Genomic DNA, 16,634 nt, shown 5'->3' with positions numbered 1-16,634 from the left:
CTCCCTGGTATAATATAATAAGGGAAGATGTATGTAGCCTTGATGTGCATAGGTCTTACAAGTTTTCACCAAAAATTTTAGCTTTCCATTTTAAATAGTAGTCAGGAAATTTATGTTTCCCCTTAGCCATACAGATGGACAGACGCACTAAGTTATTTCTAGAGTAGCTTTGCTAAAAAAAATATAACATTAAATGATATTTAAAGATTTTTTCATAACAAATTGTTATAATTTAACGAGGGCTCTAAAGGGATAAGATAATGGCAGATATATTGATGTACAACCCCAAAGATGATACACAAAATTACCCATTCTATAGATTACAATTAGTAGTTGAAACGTTAGGACACTTATTGAACTAACCAATCATTATTCTTTGAAAGTCCCCAAAGTTTTATTTAGCGCCTATATGAATGCTCATCTCTCATTGGTTAATTTGTTTACCGCTGAAATTTTCTATTGGTTAATATAGTTTAGTGTGAGTGAGTTTCTCCGTCAAAAGTTATGCTAACTCTCTCTCTCTATCTCTCTCTCTCTCTCTCTGACTCTCTCTTTCTCTTATTATCTCTCTCTCTCTCTGTCTGTCTCTTTCTCTCTGACTCTCTCTCTATCTCTCTCTGTCTGTCTCTTTCTCTCTCTCTCTCTTACTCTCTCTCTTACTCTCTCTCTCTCTGAATCTATCTTTCTCTTATTCTCTCTCTCTCTCTCTCTCTCTCTCTCTCTCTCTCTCTTTCTCTCTTTATGTTATTCTCTCTCTCTCTCTCTCTCTCTCTCTCTCTCTCTCTCTCTCTCTCTCTTTCTCTCTCTCTCTCTCTTTCTTTCTCTCTCTTTCTCTCATTCTCTCTCTTTCTCTCTTTCTCTGACTCTCTCTTTCTCTCTCTCTCTCTCGTTCTCTCTCATATTCTCTCTTTCTCTCTCTCTCTCTTAATTGCTTAACTACTCAATATTAAATTGTTAGGGAAGCTAAGTATTGTTGTATGGACAGGTTTCAGGCTATTTCTTTTTATTCGATTCTATCTATCTATGGGTTTATCTATCTATCTAAAAAGAACCTAAAAGTCATATTTAGTAAATTTTATTTCGGAATTGTTTAACGAACATACTTAAGATTGCGTGATTTATTTCGAAATAGAAATATAAAACGTAAAAATTTATTATTTTTCAAAATCTTCTATTTATTTACGAAGTACTTCGTAAATAAATATTAAGAAATTTGAATATTTAGAAAAATAGAAATAGGGTGGTATTTTTGAACGAATGGAGAGGGGAATAAATATCCTATTTTTGAAATAGAATTCTTGCACACGTAAATTAATATTCCCCAATTTCAATATTTTCATACCTCTAAATTCCCTTCCAAATTTTCTCGAAATACGATACGTTTAGGGTTTAGAATACTTAATATTTTAAATATCTAGTAGACACATCATTGATCTATATGTTTATAGTCCGTGAACCCAAGCTTATATGTATGATATATAAACCGCCAATTTTAAGCAATTAATCATTTTGGAAAATATTATGTTTATTCATCTATGATTTCATTAGCTGAATTCGTATTTATTCATAGCTTCTACAGTTTAATGAATCGCTTTTACCAGAACTCGAAAGCCGCGCGTCAGCCTCGACTAAGCCTTAAATTTAAACACATTTGAATGTTTCATTTTAAAAAAAGGTGGATTGTTATGTTTGGGTCAGATTTAGACTTCCATCTGATTTTTAAATTTAAAATATTGATTTCTCTAAGGCTTAAAAGAGGTTTTACGATCCCTGGTTTTTACTATATTTTGGTAATCTTTTCACAGTTCCTAGAAAATAGGAAGCTCCTTCGTTTATCAAACGACCCAACCATAGATACTAAGTATACATTTGTCTTTCCATATAGAGAGCTGGTAGCTGTAAGGGAAGCCTACCAAGAATCTATGTAACAAGAAGCACACTGCAAAGGTCGGCTTCCTGTCACTCTGCTTATCCCGAAGTTCAAATTGTTAGGGCTACATCATGCAGGTATATTTATTTATCGTATCGTATTATAGACAGCTTTACGGCGATATTAAAATAAAAATCATAAGAAAGGCCCGGCTCATAAAACTGGTATTAATTTTAAGACCTTTATTTCAATATTCGTGGGGATTAAATTTGTAATACGGAGCTATACATGATTTCTCAGTATTGCTAATATCAAGCCGAGAAAATTACGTTTTCCCCAATTCGCTAGTAAAAAAATCTACTTTAATTTAAAGTCCAATTATTGCAGTTGAGTTACTGTTTAATAATTACATTTACTACTTTATAGTTTTTTCTTTATATTTTAAGATCCTGTAATTCTTGTGCGTCTAGCCATATTGGTAAAAAAGCTCTTACACTTTCAAGATCAAATTCAGGTAACAAAAAATATTATTAAATAGTAAAAGTTAACTGGTTCCTTATATTGAAGATAATTCTCTTTAAAAATATTCCTATATATATCTTTGCAAAAAGCTAAGCTTTTCTGTAAATTGGGTCAGTCCGTCCGTACTTCCGTAACGGTTAGATCTTTTTGTTAATTGATAAGACATGTTAAAATTGTCATATTAATTTCAATCACTGCATGATGATTCCTATAAAAGTTACGAACAATTTAAAAAGCGTAGCACCTCCACATTCGTTACCAAAATGTCCATAAAAAACTTGTTGATTTTTAATTTTTTTGACAACATTTTTTTTGTTATATAGTTAACCTATTCATCTAATTTTCTGAATACTGATTCCTATTACAAAAGGTATAATGTCACCACCAAAGCATCTACATAACCAAGTCCTACAAATGTAAGTATGTTTAGCCTATTCAATGCTGACATTCTACAAGTGTTGGTATTTTTTTGTCCTACCATTCCAGAACTTCGATTTTATGGATGTTGTCATCCTTGTTTTGTAAAAATTATGAATGTCAAATAGGTGAATTAATTTAGTTATTTATGCAACAGTGAACCATCATAAGAAACAGTTGTCACAGAGAAGGTTGGAGTGCGACTCTTGCTCTTCTGATTCTGATGGAGAAATTTCTAGGAGAACAAGGTATTATTACTGATAAGTTTCTTTTAAAGTGCCATGTAGAGCATAGAAAACCCTAACCTTCCCCCTTGCATTTTGAACTAAGGGGGGTAGTTTGTTTGTAATTTTTACTATAAGTGAGATTATGTAATGAAGGCTAACCCGGGATCGTGGCTAAACACGTAGCGCATCCGCTCGTCATCGAGAGGTAATAGGTTCGAATATCGGGCCGACACCGCGACATAACTAAAGACGTTAAATGGTTCCTACTGCTGCTATGTCAGGTGTGCGACATAAATAGTAAGAGTAGGATTAATGTCTTGGCCCATAAACAGGCGAAACTCATTACTATGCACAGTTAGGACTTCTTAGACAAAGAAGTCTATTTAAGTACCATACCAAGGTTGATATTTTTTACTTTTTTTACATTAAATGACATGTAAAATAAGATTACTAACAGCTGTTTTTATTTAGATCCTTAGATAGAAGATCTATTTCTAGCAGAAAGTCATATAAGCCAACACTTTGTGATATCTGTGATTTGTAATTTAAAAATAAACATAATAAGATTTAAATGAAATGAAATAGATTCATAACCTATGAAGAAAAATTGTCAATAAAACTGATAAATACGAAATCTGCTATAAATTTTGATATTCATTGAAAATTGCAACTATAAAAGGTCGTCTTTCAAAGGACAAATGTCAAAAAAGGTTGAGGTTTCTTTTATATTTTATCCTTCTAAATTTATCCACTGCTAGGATCTATGTAAATTGTAAACTGTTAAAGTAATACTCGCAGCTGGCTAAAATAATGATACCCCATCTCCCCCCCGTAACTGGATAAACAAACTAACCAATAAACGAAGCAAGCTAAATTAACTACAATATGTCTGTAGTCAATATATCCGGCCATAAATTTTTCTGACGTGCTCGACCTCTTCCAAGGCCTTAGATACCATTTAAAGGATAAAACAATATACGATAAATTGATATATTACATAACATCTCCAATGGGAATAAACAAGACCCCTTTTGTAGATTAAAATCATTGGTTGAAATGTTTTGACACTGCTGTTGATTTTACAATTTGCTTATACTTTTATCTATTGCTGTTTGTTTAAGAACATCATTTCAATACTGTAATATTTGACATAATTGTCCTTGTTAATCTTAATCCAGAAAAAAGTTGAGATCCGAGCTTATTCTCTATCCTTATTCTATAGGGATTATAATAGAGATTAAAAGTGTCAAAAGTCATGCACCACAAAATTAACAGCTCTCTTTAAACTTTTTTCACCATACCAAAAGAGGTAATGATAATAGAGAACTTTAAGTACATTTTCTTAGAGGCATAATCTTATAATGTAAAGTAAGATTTTTATGTCTGTAGCTTATGATATCGATAACTACAGTTCCGATTGGCTTCTCCATTTCAAGACAGCTTCAATTTGATTCTAGGATAGTTTTAGGCTATTTTAATTTTTGGATTCAAGTAATGATGGTTTTGTCTATTTTTCTCCTTCACATACAGAGCTCCTAGATGCTAGGGGCACATCTACTATTTTTAATAAATTGCATTACTGTCTATTTTGTAATTTCTGACGGTTCAAGATGAATGTTTCCATTTTTAGTAGAGAAGCTATTTAATAGTTCAAAATGATCGCCTGTTGCTCTGAAATAATTTGGGGAAACGTGATTTTCTCAGTTCCTATTAAAGATAGACTGCTGAAACTTCTTGTCAAAATTAAAAAGCACAATGAAGTATAAATCATCCATGGCGGTCAGATTTCCTTTAAGCAGCTTTTTAGCCGTTTTACGGTTTACATCTAATTTCTTGGCGACTGCAAAAGATATAAATCCTTAATTTACTTGAAGATATTTGGTATTGTTCCTCTACTTCATTAAGTCTTTTTTACCAAGGGAAATGGGGAAGAAGGGATTTAGAAAAAAGAAAAATTTTAGAAAGTAACATTATTCATAATTTTTCTCATTATATTTAAAGAATATTGCATACATAGTATTTTAGGTATAATTTTCTCAAATTTTGGAGTATTTTGGGCATAACCAAAATTTTGAGAAAAAAAAGTTTTTCGTCCCCTTTCGATTCCAATGAAATTGTTTTAAAATTTTCCAAAACAAAAAGAGTTAAAAAAGGAAATAAATTTGTTTATCTAAACTTTTTTGTATTTCTATTTTGTTCTAAATTCATATTTAAATTGTTCAGCTAAAGTGAACTATAAATCTTGTATCGGTCCTATTTTAATGTCATACTTCAAGGATCTAAAGGGATAAGGCAATGGCCAATACATTGATGTACATCCCCAATGATGAAACACAAAATTACCCACTATGTAGATTACAATTAGTGGTTAAAACTTTTGGACATTAAACAAAATGAACCAACCAATGCAAATTCAATAAAAGTTCTGAAGTTGTTGAGACAACGAATAAGAAAACATTACTATCCAACAATGTCCCATCCCTCCCCGTTCATACATACAAATATAAATATTCACATAAATACAAAAATTCCCAGATTTTCTTTATCTTAAGAATATAAAAAATGGCCTTAATTTAATTTGTTTCAAAATAAATTATTATTTAAAAACAAGGATGGTATTGTTCGTGAACTAAAACTAAGATCATAAAATTAGGATTGCAAGTAGATAAAAATTGGTTACTAGAAATTTGTATAACTTAATTAAAAGCAGCCGTGGAAATACTGATGCATGTATACTTAGTAATATGGAAGGAAAAAAAACGAAAAAAAATTAAAGAAAAATATTATAGCAGTGTATCCTATAAAGCCGCTGAGTAAATCTCATTAACTGTAATTTTTATACAGAGTAGCTTCGCTATAGATATAAAAACTTTACAAATCATTCAAAAAAGGATACAAATTTTTTTTAATTTCAAAGAATATTTTAGTCTTGACATAAAATGTAAAACGCTGAACTGAATTAAATCAGTTGTGCTCTTTAAAGAAGCTTTTTAAGTCCTGGGGTGGCTGTTTTATATAATTTCCCCCTAAGGAATAGGGGCACAGTCGCTAGTGGTTTCATAATTGAAATAAAAAGTAAAATCTTTTCTAAAATGCGTTGTAGCCTTAGGAGACAATTTCAGTATATTCCCCTTGCTGAAAGGTAAAAGAAATGTCTTTTATTTATAGTTCTATTGAATGTGCTTGCAGTAGTTTTTATGACATTTCAAATTAAATTCTAGGCTAGGAATTTTTATATTAAATCAATGTTTGTAATTGAACCTGATTTAGCACTGAAAATTAATATTTCTGGTAACCAGATTGACCTAAGAAAATAAAACTTATCCCATTATGAGGCAAAAAAGGGACTGTAATTTACAAAGTAAATTTAGAAGATATTACAAGAAATTCAGGAAAAATTGGCTAGGGTTAGGCAGCTGCGCCTTAAGCCAAACTGATGGGACTGAGGGTGGCTTAGAGTTGTGATAATGATGATTGTTTATAAGTCCTCAAACTAAGCTGCGAGGCTTCCTCGAACCCGTACGTCTGGCAATGTTCATGGTTGCAGCTTCGCCAATGGTGTATAAATGCTACAGCAGTTGCAGCCCCTACAAATTAGGAAGAAGGAGGGGGGGGGGGGATAAAGGTTGATTAGGAAAAGGGAATAGTTAGTGTGGTATCCGCCTAGGGTAAATGGCAGACACCAGAGTTCGAATAAAGACTACGGCAGTGTGAACAGACGTGGACACCTTACTATAGAGAAGCTATGCTTCTCTAGCATTCACTAGACAAGAATCAACATCTATTTCAGTTGTCACTTTATTGAAGGTGTAAAGGATACTGAAGCTATATACAACAAACAATAACTACATGGATAGGAATAAATGATCATAACATAAAAGCATTATAATACATATACAATAGTCAGTTTGGGCAATCATGATTCCCCATCCCTGGAAAGGGTGGGGGGGATTAAGAATACAGTTAACCATAATATAAATACATATGGATTAGGAATAAAGATAGTTAAAGATAAATCATACAGTAAAACATAGATAATTGCAATGGTTAGGTAGGTGGCTATCCCTGTCTGGGGCAGGCAGGATAGCCCATGGAGCAGCACAATAGGTAGATAAGCATAGAAGGGTTGAGTGGTAGGTCTGGGTACTAAAGAGGGAAGGTTTGATGATTACTTGTGACAACAACAGTCTGTGTGGGGGTGATTCTATCAGGTGAGGGCAGGTTTAGATCCTTTATCCTCAGGGTTGAGGTGGTGCTGATAACTTGGTGGTGGAAGGGGAAGGTTCCGGTGCTTAAGATGGGAGAGGGAGGGGTAACACCCCCTCCCTCCATTTGCAGGACAACTGAGAGATGAAACCAGTACCGTTATCTGACATATTTTCAGGTGGCCTTATAATTGTAGAATAACAGGATTTAGCTAGGTGCGTAGCATCACTATAATGTCCTGGTTTCTGCATGGTCCAGAGCTGCCGCATACCACAACTCTCCCCTCGGAAGGCTGGAGGGGTTGTCTGCACCGCCAGACTTCCGATAGTGGTTGCGGCCTTCAGTTTGTTGTCCTTGTGGAATGGGTCCGCCAGGATACCAGTTGCTGGACGGTGGTGGACTCCAGCCCTCCCCAGGTCTAACGGAATCGGCTATATCTGCTGGAGTAGCTGGTCCTGTTGGATATTCTGGCCGTTGGATGTGTACCTCTGAGGCCACCCTGTCAACCTCCAGGGGTGGCACAGCACATGAGGGGGCTTGGACCAACAGCCGCCTGGTATACACCTCTTCAGGTTTCTCCACTGGGCTGGTGGTCTCCATCGTGTTGGTCACCTTGCTGCTGGCAGGCTGGCTACTGGATGCAGGCGCAGTTTCTTCGCCCTCGGGGCTGGTCAGGTTCATTCGGCTTCCAGGGTCTCTGTCAACGCGGGCAGGTGGTGGTTGCCATACTGTAGGAGCGTTGCCTCCTTCAGGCTCATTCTGGACATTGGCAGGGTGGTGCATGGCAGTCCGACCTGCGGGGTAGGGAAAGGTAACAGTCCCTCCTTTATGCCGGCGGCTGTCTTGGATCTGCAAGGGTGGCTCCGCTCTAGTTGGCTGGGAGACAGGCCCATCCACGAACACTGCTGCTGGTGGACTGGAGGCACCAGGCTCCGGATTTCCTCCCCTAGCCTGAAGGGGTCCAGGCACATTGTCTCCATCTTGGGTAGACATAATTGTTGGAGATCCTCTACTTCTATGGTTAGGCTCGGCACTTGGCGCACCTAGTTGTGTTACTCCCCAGGCAGCGGTCAAAGCTTCTTCAGCTTGGCTGGTAATGGCTGATACCCTGGCTCCTGGGGCAGATGCAGGGGGCGCAGGCAAGTTTGGCCCAGCCCAAACTTCCTGGTACACCAGTGCAATACAATTACCCTGGCTTGGTTGAGGGAGGTAGACAGCTGGATGCAGTTGAGGGTGTGGGACGGCTGGACTCTCCCTGCTGGCTGGGGGCTCTGGCTGGCTGGGGGTGACGGGTGTCACCCCTTCCTCTGGGGCTGCGGGCTCCTTCCGGGGTCCAGGTATCTCGGTGGCGGCGACGGTTGTCGCCCCAGGCACCAGTGTGGGGGCGCTGGATAGCACCCCCCAGTCTTCACAGGGGTCCAGGTCTCTCGGTGGCGGCGACGGTTGTCGCCCCAGGCACCAGCGTGGGGCGCTGGATAGCACCCCCCAGTCTTCACAGGTGGCGGCGACGGTTGTCGCCCCAGACATCATCTTGGTGGTGCAGGGAAGCACCTCTCGTTCCTTCCAGGTGGCGACGCCGGTTGGCGTCCCATACATCGACTCAGACTCGCTGGCTAGCGCCTCTTGCCTCTCCCACTCGGCGGCCGCCAGGGCCTCCTCGTCCACCGTCCCGGTGGCGCTGGGTAGCGCCCCTCGGCTCTTGCTGGGGGTGACAGGGGTTACGGACACCGGTCCCCTGTGGTTGCGGCTGCGGTCCAGGCCAACCCGGTTGGGTTCAGCCGCTCCTCCCAGCACGTTGATCCTGGCCACCATGGTCCCAATCTGAGACACAGACTCCTGGGTAGCCGCGGCCCCAGCGGCGGCAGCTAGTTGGGGTGACGGCTGGGCATCTCCCTCCAGGTGGACCTGGGTGGCAGACTGGTTGCAAGCAGGTTGTTGGGCGGCCTGGTGTTTCTTCATTGCCCGGTCCCAACCGGTTCTACACTTGGCGGCTGTGTGGCCGTTGAAGCGGCAGCGCCCCTTCGTCCAGCTGAGTCCCATCAGGCCGGCTTCCCCAGGGTGTATCAACCTGCCAGGCCTCTCCTCCTCCAGTTGGGGCACCAGCTGACAAACAGGGTCTCCCCTACTAGGGGTCAGGCGGTGCCGGGCTGCTTGTGGTGGCTCCTTGGTTACATTCAGCCTCCTCCCCATACACACAGGTTCCTTCCATCCAACAGCGGCTCTCCTCCCCTGGGTGGCGAGGCCAGCCTCGGCCTTAGCTTCTGCAGGTGCTTCTCCACATGAGGGATCCTGCCTCTGGGTATGCCAGGTGGTTGGTAGCAAAGGCCGTTGATGGTGCCAGTCGGAAAGGGGGCTATGATCTCTGGGGGGTACCTGTGGCCAGTGTGTGGACAGGTACCCACAGGTGGACCAGCAAGGCCCAGAAGATGCCATACTGATGGTAGCCTGAACTGTATTCCGGACTGTCAGCAGACTGTTGGTAGCCACCTGAGTTGGGCCAGAGTTGCCAGCTGGTATTGCGTCCCTGCCAGGCTCCGTCAGTTGCTGATGGGGAGCCCCTGCGGTGGTTCTGGTTTTGGCAAGGGGTGGCCTTCTTATTGACTTCCCTGGTTGGAGCTCTGCATCCTGGTGGGCCTCCATCTTCAGCAGCATGGGGGAACTTGGCTGGGACATGTGCAGTGGTTCAACAGAGTAGCGGCATCTGGTCTTGGAGTGTGGGGGAACAGCCTCACTGCTGCTGGTCAACCCTGCTCCCTCCGTGCTGGGTAAAGTCTTCCACTGCAGCAGGTCACCAGTCCCCATCCTTAGGCCGGTCCCCAGTCGTTCCATGCCTGGGGGCTCCCAGGGAGGCTTGGGTGGCGGCTCCCCCACCCCCAGGTACGCGTCGGGCGTCTGGGTGAAGAGCCTATTCCCCTGGGACAGCTCCCCATCCTCCAGCTTGGTGAGGCCAGCGCCAGGGAGGACCTTTCCACCCCAGAAACAGGTGGTACTGGCCCTAGGGCTGGGCCCCGTTGGAGTCTCAGTTCTGGTGGTAGTGTCCATCTTGGGGCTGGCCACTAAGTCTCTGAAGCTTGTCACCTTCTCATTAGGCTCAGTTGCATCGTTCAACACCCCCAGGAGGACACCTACAGGTTCAGCAATCCCCAGTCCAGTATTGCTATTTCTCGTGCGTGGAGCACCAACTGAACAGGAGCTGTGCAGCGGACATTCAGTCACCCTTCCAGACAAGGGCATCTCAGGGACCAGGGGTCTGTGACCTGGCATGTGTTTGATGTTCACTGTACTCAACACAGTAGGCCAAAGTAATAACAGAAGTAGTATCTTGTAGATATAGAAGCAGAGTAGAGTAGCCGCGCCGCAAGGAGGTTCGAGCCGGCTCACCCCTAGTATAAATACTATAGCTGTGTAATTAGGGTGGTAGTCCACGTAGCCGTGGGCTCGGTCCTCCTGGCTCAAGAGTTTCTGTGGCTGGCGCGCCCCCATGATAAGTAGCAGGGTGTTGGTCTGTTGGTGCCAGCGTCTTGTTTAACTGTTGAGCCTGAGTTGTTCTCCTTTCCAGTATAGCTCTTGATTTCTGTGGTAACCAGCGGATCTTAGCTATATTCGCCCTTTAAAGGTAACAGGGAATATGTTAGGCATCCACAGATGTCTCTAGGAGCGTATCCACTAGTAGATATATGGATAGGTAGGCTATCTATATATATACATGGCTACACGCCCATATATATATATATATATACGTGTATAGGAATATCCCCAGAGCTAGCTAGCTTTTCCTCCTTGCTCCAAAAAAATCACGCTTCCTCTGTATATAGTTCACAACTATGAGGGTCGATGGTCCAGGTACACACCACCACTGCCCAGTGTGGGGCAGCAAGTCAGGCTATGTCCACAGGGTGGGCGTACTTTCGTTCAGTTACCATATCAGTTTCCAGTGTTGTTTGGTGAGGTTAGTATTCACTTGATTGTACCCATGATACAAAAAACAACATTATTTATCACTTGGGTATTTATATATACATATATTTGTTTCACTAACCACTCAGCTTTGAAGTAGGGTTGGCAGAGCTAGGAGATGTTGAGGGTCTGAGCGGGTTCAAGGAACTGGTTTAGTTTTCCTTATCACACTGTAGACAGGGAGGGAGGAGCTTGCAAGTTTTTCTCCTAAAAAAATATCTCTGATGTATGCTATAGAATGGCCCCTCTCCTGTGTGGGTGTGTGTGTGTGTGTGTGTGCGTGAAATCTCCTGTCCTTGCAACGCGCGTCCGCACCGTCAAATCCGCGCACACGGGGAAAACGCGCTCTCACCCCTCAACTCGCTCTCTCATTGGTCAGCTTCGTCCGTTGGATTTATGATATTTTCCGCACTCTGTTGCGCTACCCGTGAATGGCGCTCTGTGTGTCCGATCGCTAGCCCCACACTACAGACGGACTTAGTCTAGTGTGGGTAGGAAGGGGGAAGCGCGTAAGGGGACGGGGGTAACTCCGTCCGTTCCCCTGTGAGGGAGGGGGGTAACTGTGGGCTGGTGTAATATTGCCTTTTCTTCTTAATCCTAGGTTTATCTATTATATCACCCTGATTGTATTTGCCTTCAATGGAGAGGGGCTTCTCCCCTTCCCTTGGAATAAGGGGTGTATTGTTATTGTGCTGTGGGCTTGAGATGTTTTGATTGTATATCAGGATCTTTATTATATTACATCTAGATTCTATTTTTGTCCTTATCACAATTGCATAACAGATTTGTTTACCAACTCTGTTCTATTTTTAGCTGTTATCACAATACACAATAATCCAAGCCTGGTCTATTCTTAGATTTATCACAACACAACAATTTGTTTGCCAAGCTTTGCTCATAAATCTATTGTTTGGCCATCACATCAGGGTGGTAATCCCTGCAATGTAACATAATATCTGTTTTTCTAGATGGGTGGCTGCGTTGTAGCTTCTCAGGATACTTGGAGTTGACGTAGTTTTTCTCTGTTCTGGTGAACTACACTCGTATGTTGGCTCGCAGCTTGCAGCTATGTGGCGTGTTTCAGCCTATCGGCGGCAGGGAATGTCCCGTCCTGCTAGCGCCGCTTGCAGCTATGTGGCTTGTTTCAGCCTATCGGCGGCAGGGAATGTCCCGTCCTGCTAGCGCCGCTTATCCAAACCCAGCTGATGGCGGCAGGGAATGTCCCGTCCTGCTAGCGCCACTGGTTCGGATCCTGCTATCTCTTGCAGTAAAATTGGCCTATTTCCAGCCGTTTACACTTATTTGGCTTGTTTCAGCCGGTCCGCAGGCCTGTTTCAGCCCTTTTGGCGCTCAATTCTCCGTTAGATATCAGCGCTGCTCGCGGTTATTCGTCAAATTTCGCTGTCTCGCTTCCACAACTGCCGGATGCAGAGTTAAACTTTGCTGTCCAGGGTGGGTAATTCAGGTTGCTTGCGTCAGTTTTGCCAGATTCACTGCTGGGAGTACCTTAGCCTCAGATACGCGTCTGCTCTACACTTGTGGTTCGCCGTAATCTCACACAGCTGTCACCAAAGTTGTGGTATCCGCCTAGGGTAAATGGCAGACACCAGAGTTCGAATAAAGACTACGGCAGTGTGAACAGACGTGGACACCTTACTATAGAGAAGCTATGCTTCTCTAGCATTCACTAGACAAGAATCAACATCTATTTCAGTTGTCACTTTATTGAAGGTGTAAAGGATACTGAAGCTATATACAACAAACAATAACTACATGGATAGGAATAAATGATCATAACATAAAAGCATTATAATACATATACAATAGTCAGTTTGGGCAATCATGATTCCCCATCCCTGGAAAGGGTGGGGGGGATTAAGAATACAGTTAACCATAATATAAATACATATGGATTAGGAATAAAGATAGTTAAAGATAAATCATACAGTAAAACATAGATAATTGCAATGGTTAGGTAGGTGGCTATCCCTGTCTGGGGCAGGCAGGATAGCCCATGGAGCAGCACAATAGGTAGATAAGCATAGAAGGGTTGAGTGGTAGGTCTGGGTACTAAAGAGGGAAGGTTTGATGATTACTTGTGACAACAACAGTCTGTGTGGGGGTGATTCTATCAGGTGAGGGCAGGTTTAGATCCTTTATCCTCAGGGTTGAGGTGGTGCTGATAACTTGGTGGTGGAAGGGGAAGGTTCCGGTGCTTAAGATGGGAGAGGGAGGGGTAACACCCCCTCCCTCCATTTGCAGGACAACTGAGAGATGAAACCAGTACCGTTATCTGACATATTTTCAGGTGGCCTTATAATTGTAGAATAACAGGATTTAGCTAGGTGCGTAGCATCACTATAATGTCCTGGTTTCTGCATGGTCCAGAGCTGCCGCATACCACATTAGAACCAAGAAAGTATTTTCATTCTCTATACAGACAAACAAACAAAGTAAGATAAAGAGTGGCCTCATTACTTAAAAGAAAATGGACCAAAAACTAACTATAAAATTTAAAAGAAACTCCCTATTCCATTTGAAAATATTAAATATTAATAAATTTCCTTGATATATTTCATTGTCCATATATAGTAGGTAGAGCAAGGAATATTTTTTTTGTAAGTCCTGGCTGTGCAGCCATGTATTTTATTTTAATGCTTCCTTCATTTTTCAAAGACTTTTTTTGTCAGCTTCTAAATATTTTTTGCTATACTTGGATGTGTAATATAAGCGATACCATTGGTTGATTTTCAATGATCCAATAGAAAGGTTGCACAAGACGGTTGCGATGGGAAGATACAGTTATTTAACCCTTTCTCCCTCTAGTGTTTTACTCTAATGGATAGATACATCCCCATTAACCACACTTGACAAGTGTCTACACCCTTTAATTCACCTTCAAAGAACAGAATGGCGGTACCAGGTAAAAACGTCACACCCTCTTAAATTTAAGTGATTTAAGTGAATACAAATTAGGCTCTTCGAGTGTCAATTTACCTGTCACAGGATGTTTTTTCCTTTGTCAACATTTTCGGGTGCGTTTCCTGGCAAAACACTGATTTTACCCCCTCTAGGTTATTGTGAATGCCCTATCCATATTAAAATTTTTTGACAAAATGCGCTAAATAAATATGTATTTGAATGCTTTGTTGCTTGTAATGTTTGACTGAACTCCCCTGCTTACTGGTAAAACCTAGTTCTAGATGTCCACTCACGTTTTTACCATTCTCTTTGATCCCAACCATATTCCTTAAAAACAGTCTATATAGGCAGGGAGGAAGCGGACAATGGGCTGTTTATTAACACTAGTCTTAAAATTTGGATGATAAAGTTTTCTTATTCATTATCTCAATAGCTTTGAGGACTTTTATTGAATTTTGATTGGTAGGTTTATTAATTTGAGTGCCCAAACGTTTCAACCAAAAATTTTCATCTACAAAAGTTACCTAATACCTAGCGGATGAGAATCAATTAATTGGCCATTATCTTATCCCTCTAGATCCCTTCTTGATAGACCTTACTTTGATCTGTCCATCCTTGATATTTTGTGCTACTGTATCTATCCATCTATTTGAAGAGAGTAAATAGCACAAGGTTATAAAATGAGTAATAGGAAGCTGATTCTAAAAGTTAAATCAAGAAGCTCTTGATAGTGCCTATACAAATTTACGTCATATTAGAATAGTTCATTACTCTAATAAGGCGTAATTCGGAATAAAAAGTTTTTAAATTTGGGGCCTATAAAAAAGAGGATAAATAAAAAAAACTTAATGAAAAATGAGAATAATTGACTATGACGTCTTTTTTTAGAAGCACCATAAAAAGCTTCTTAAATCAATACTTGGTTCAAAAATATGTTTAATTGTTACATAGTAGTGGAAAAACTTTTATAGATATTTGTGACACTCGAAAAAAAAAACATTTTTACAAGATAAAAAAGAGAAAATTATCATTTAGTTCACATATTAGATAAAACAATCTTCATTTGATTTTGTTCGAATATATTTTCAAAATATGAAAGCATTTCTGAACCTCGTAGCAAGTCTATTTGAATAACTAAGTCCAGTCTTTTATCCCGCCTTTTCCATGTTTAATATCTCTTTCTAAGACTTTTTAGCAACTTAATTTATGTTCTATTCCCCCCATATTCCATTTTGTTGTTTTCTGTCTTTTTTTTTTGCTTCCAGCTATCCGCATAAAATATCCCTCTTTTCACGAGTGAAGTTACTCTATAATAAGGGTTTATCTATGTCTGTCCGACCAATTATGACATTTTCTACCTAATTTATGATCTTTATTTCTCTCTCTCTCTCTCTCTTTCTCTTTCTCTTTCTTTCTCTCTCTCTCTCTCTCTCTCTCTCTCTCTCTCTCTCTCTCTCATCATCATTTGTTCATTGATTAGCTATAGTGTAGTTTAAAATGTACCATATCAATAAATAAAAGTAGAACGATATTTGTCCGTTCGTCTATCTAAAGCGATCCATTCCCAGTAACAGCTGAACCGAATGGGCTCTACTTTTTAGTGATTAAATCTGCTGGTCCTGTGGTGGTTTTAAGCCTTTTTTTCTTTGAAGGTGTTACACCCCCCCCCCCCCTCCCCCAATATAAATGCTCTTGGTCCCATTTACTATTTGTGCCAAATATTATCAACTCTCGATATAAGGTAGAAAAGTGAATCTTGTTCATTACTTTTTATTTCTTATAAATAGGACTAGTAGAAAATCTTGGAAATTATCTTTAAATAAGTATATGTATAGTTATATACTCAAGTAAAACTGTAAGGGTGCTGTTTCTTTGAATGTTCTAAAAGAAACCATTCGAGTAAAACACTAGAGGGAGAAAGGGTTAAATAACTGTATCTCCCCATCGCAACCGTCTTGTGCAACCTTCCTATTGGGTCATTGAAAATCAACCAATGGTGTTACTTATATTAACACAGCCAATTAGCAGAAGCAGACGAAAGAGGTCTTTGAAAATTGAAGGGAGGTAGTTGTCTGTATATACATCTATGTATACTATAGATCTTTTAAGAAACCAACCATTAAAAAATGAACCATATAGGTTAGATCTTTTCATGAAAATACCCTTTCTCGAATTTCATTCTTCTGCTAACCTAAAAAGTTACTTTAGGGGCCTAGAAATACATGTACAAAATTTCAGCTCTTTATCTCTACTGGCGACCTAGCGCCAGGCATGTAAAATATCAACAAATAACGGTAGCACGGCGGTTTTAACAATATCTCAGTAATGTGCAGGTTTTAAGCTCTTCTGCATATTTCAATTTAAACACATAAGGCCAAAGATATTATATCCAAAAAATCTTTTGTCAAAGTCTACTCTTCACCTAGCGCCAGTCAGTTTTCTAAAATCATGCATTTTATACCTGTGAAAAATGAAATCGCCAGCGCTAGGTGTAGAGTAGACTTTGACAAAAG

General features: G+C 40.5%; 2 protein-coding genes across 3 annotated transcripts in view; both read left to right on the top strand.

Annotated features, from left to right (window-relative positions):
- The window catches only part of LOC145311986 (uncharacterized), a 32,519-nt gene extending 28,911 nt beyond the window's left edge, over positions 1–3,608 (top strand). For both annotated transcript variants that reach the window (XM_080151063.1, XM_080151064.1), the window contains exons 3-6: positions 1,886–2,007; positions 2,317–2,384; positions 2,952–3,057; positions 3,508–3,608. In XM_080151063.1, the coding sequence (XP_080007189.1) occupies positions 1,886–2,007; positions 2,317–2,384; positions 2,952–3,057; positions 3,508–3,580 (369 nt within the window). In that variant the 3' untranslated portion in view covers positions 3,581–3,608. The remainder of the gene's footprint in view (positions 1–1,885; positions 2,008–2,316; positions 2,385–2,951; positions 3,058–3,507) is intronic.
- Positions 1–16,634, top strand: part of LOC145311985 (ATP-dependent translocase ABCB1-like) — a 516,884-nt gene that overhangs the window by 154,571 nt on the left and 345,679 nt on the right. The gene's annotated exons all lie outside the window — the stretch shown is intronic.

This window comes from Acartia tonsa, chromosome 2, assembly GCF_053477335.1.
Source record: "Acartia tonsa isolate MP-2025a chromosome 2, ASM5347733v1, whole genome shotgun sequence".
In the NCBI taxonomy this organism is placed as follows: Eukaryota; Metazoa; Arthropoda; class Copepoda; order Calanoida; family Acartiidae; genus Acartia; species Acartia tonsa.
This window is presented reverse-complemented; position numbering and strand designations above follow the sequence as displayed.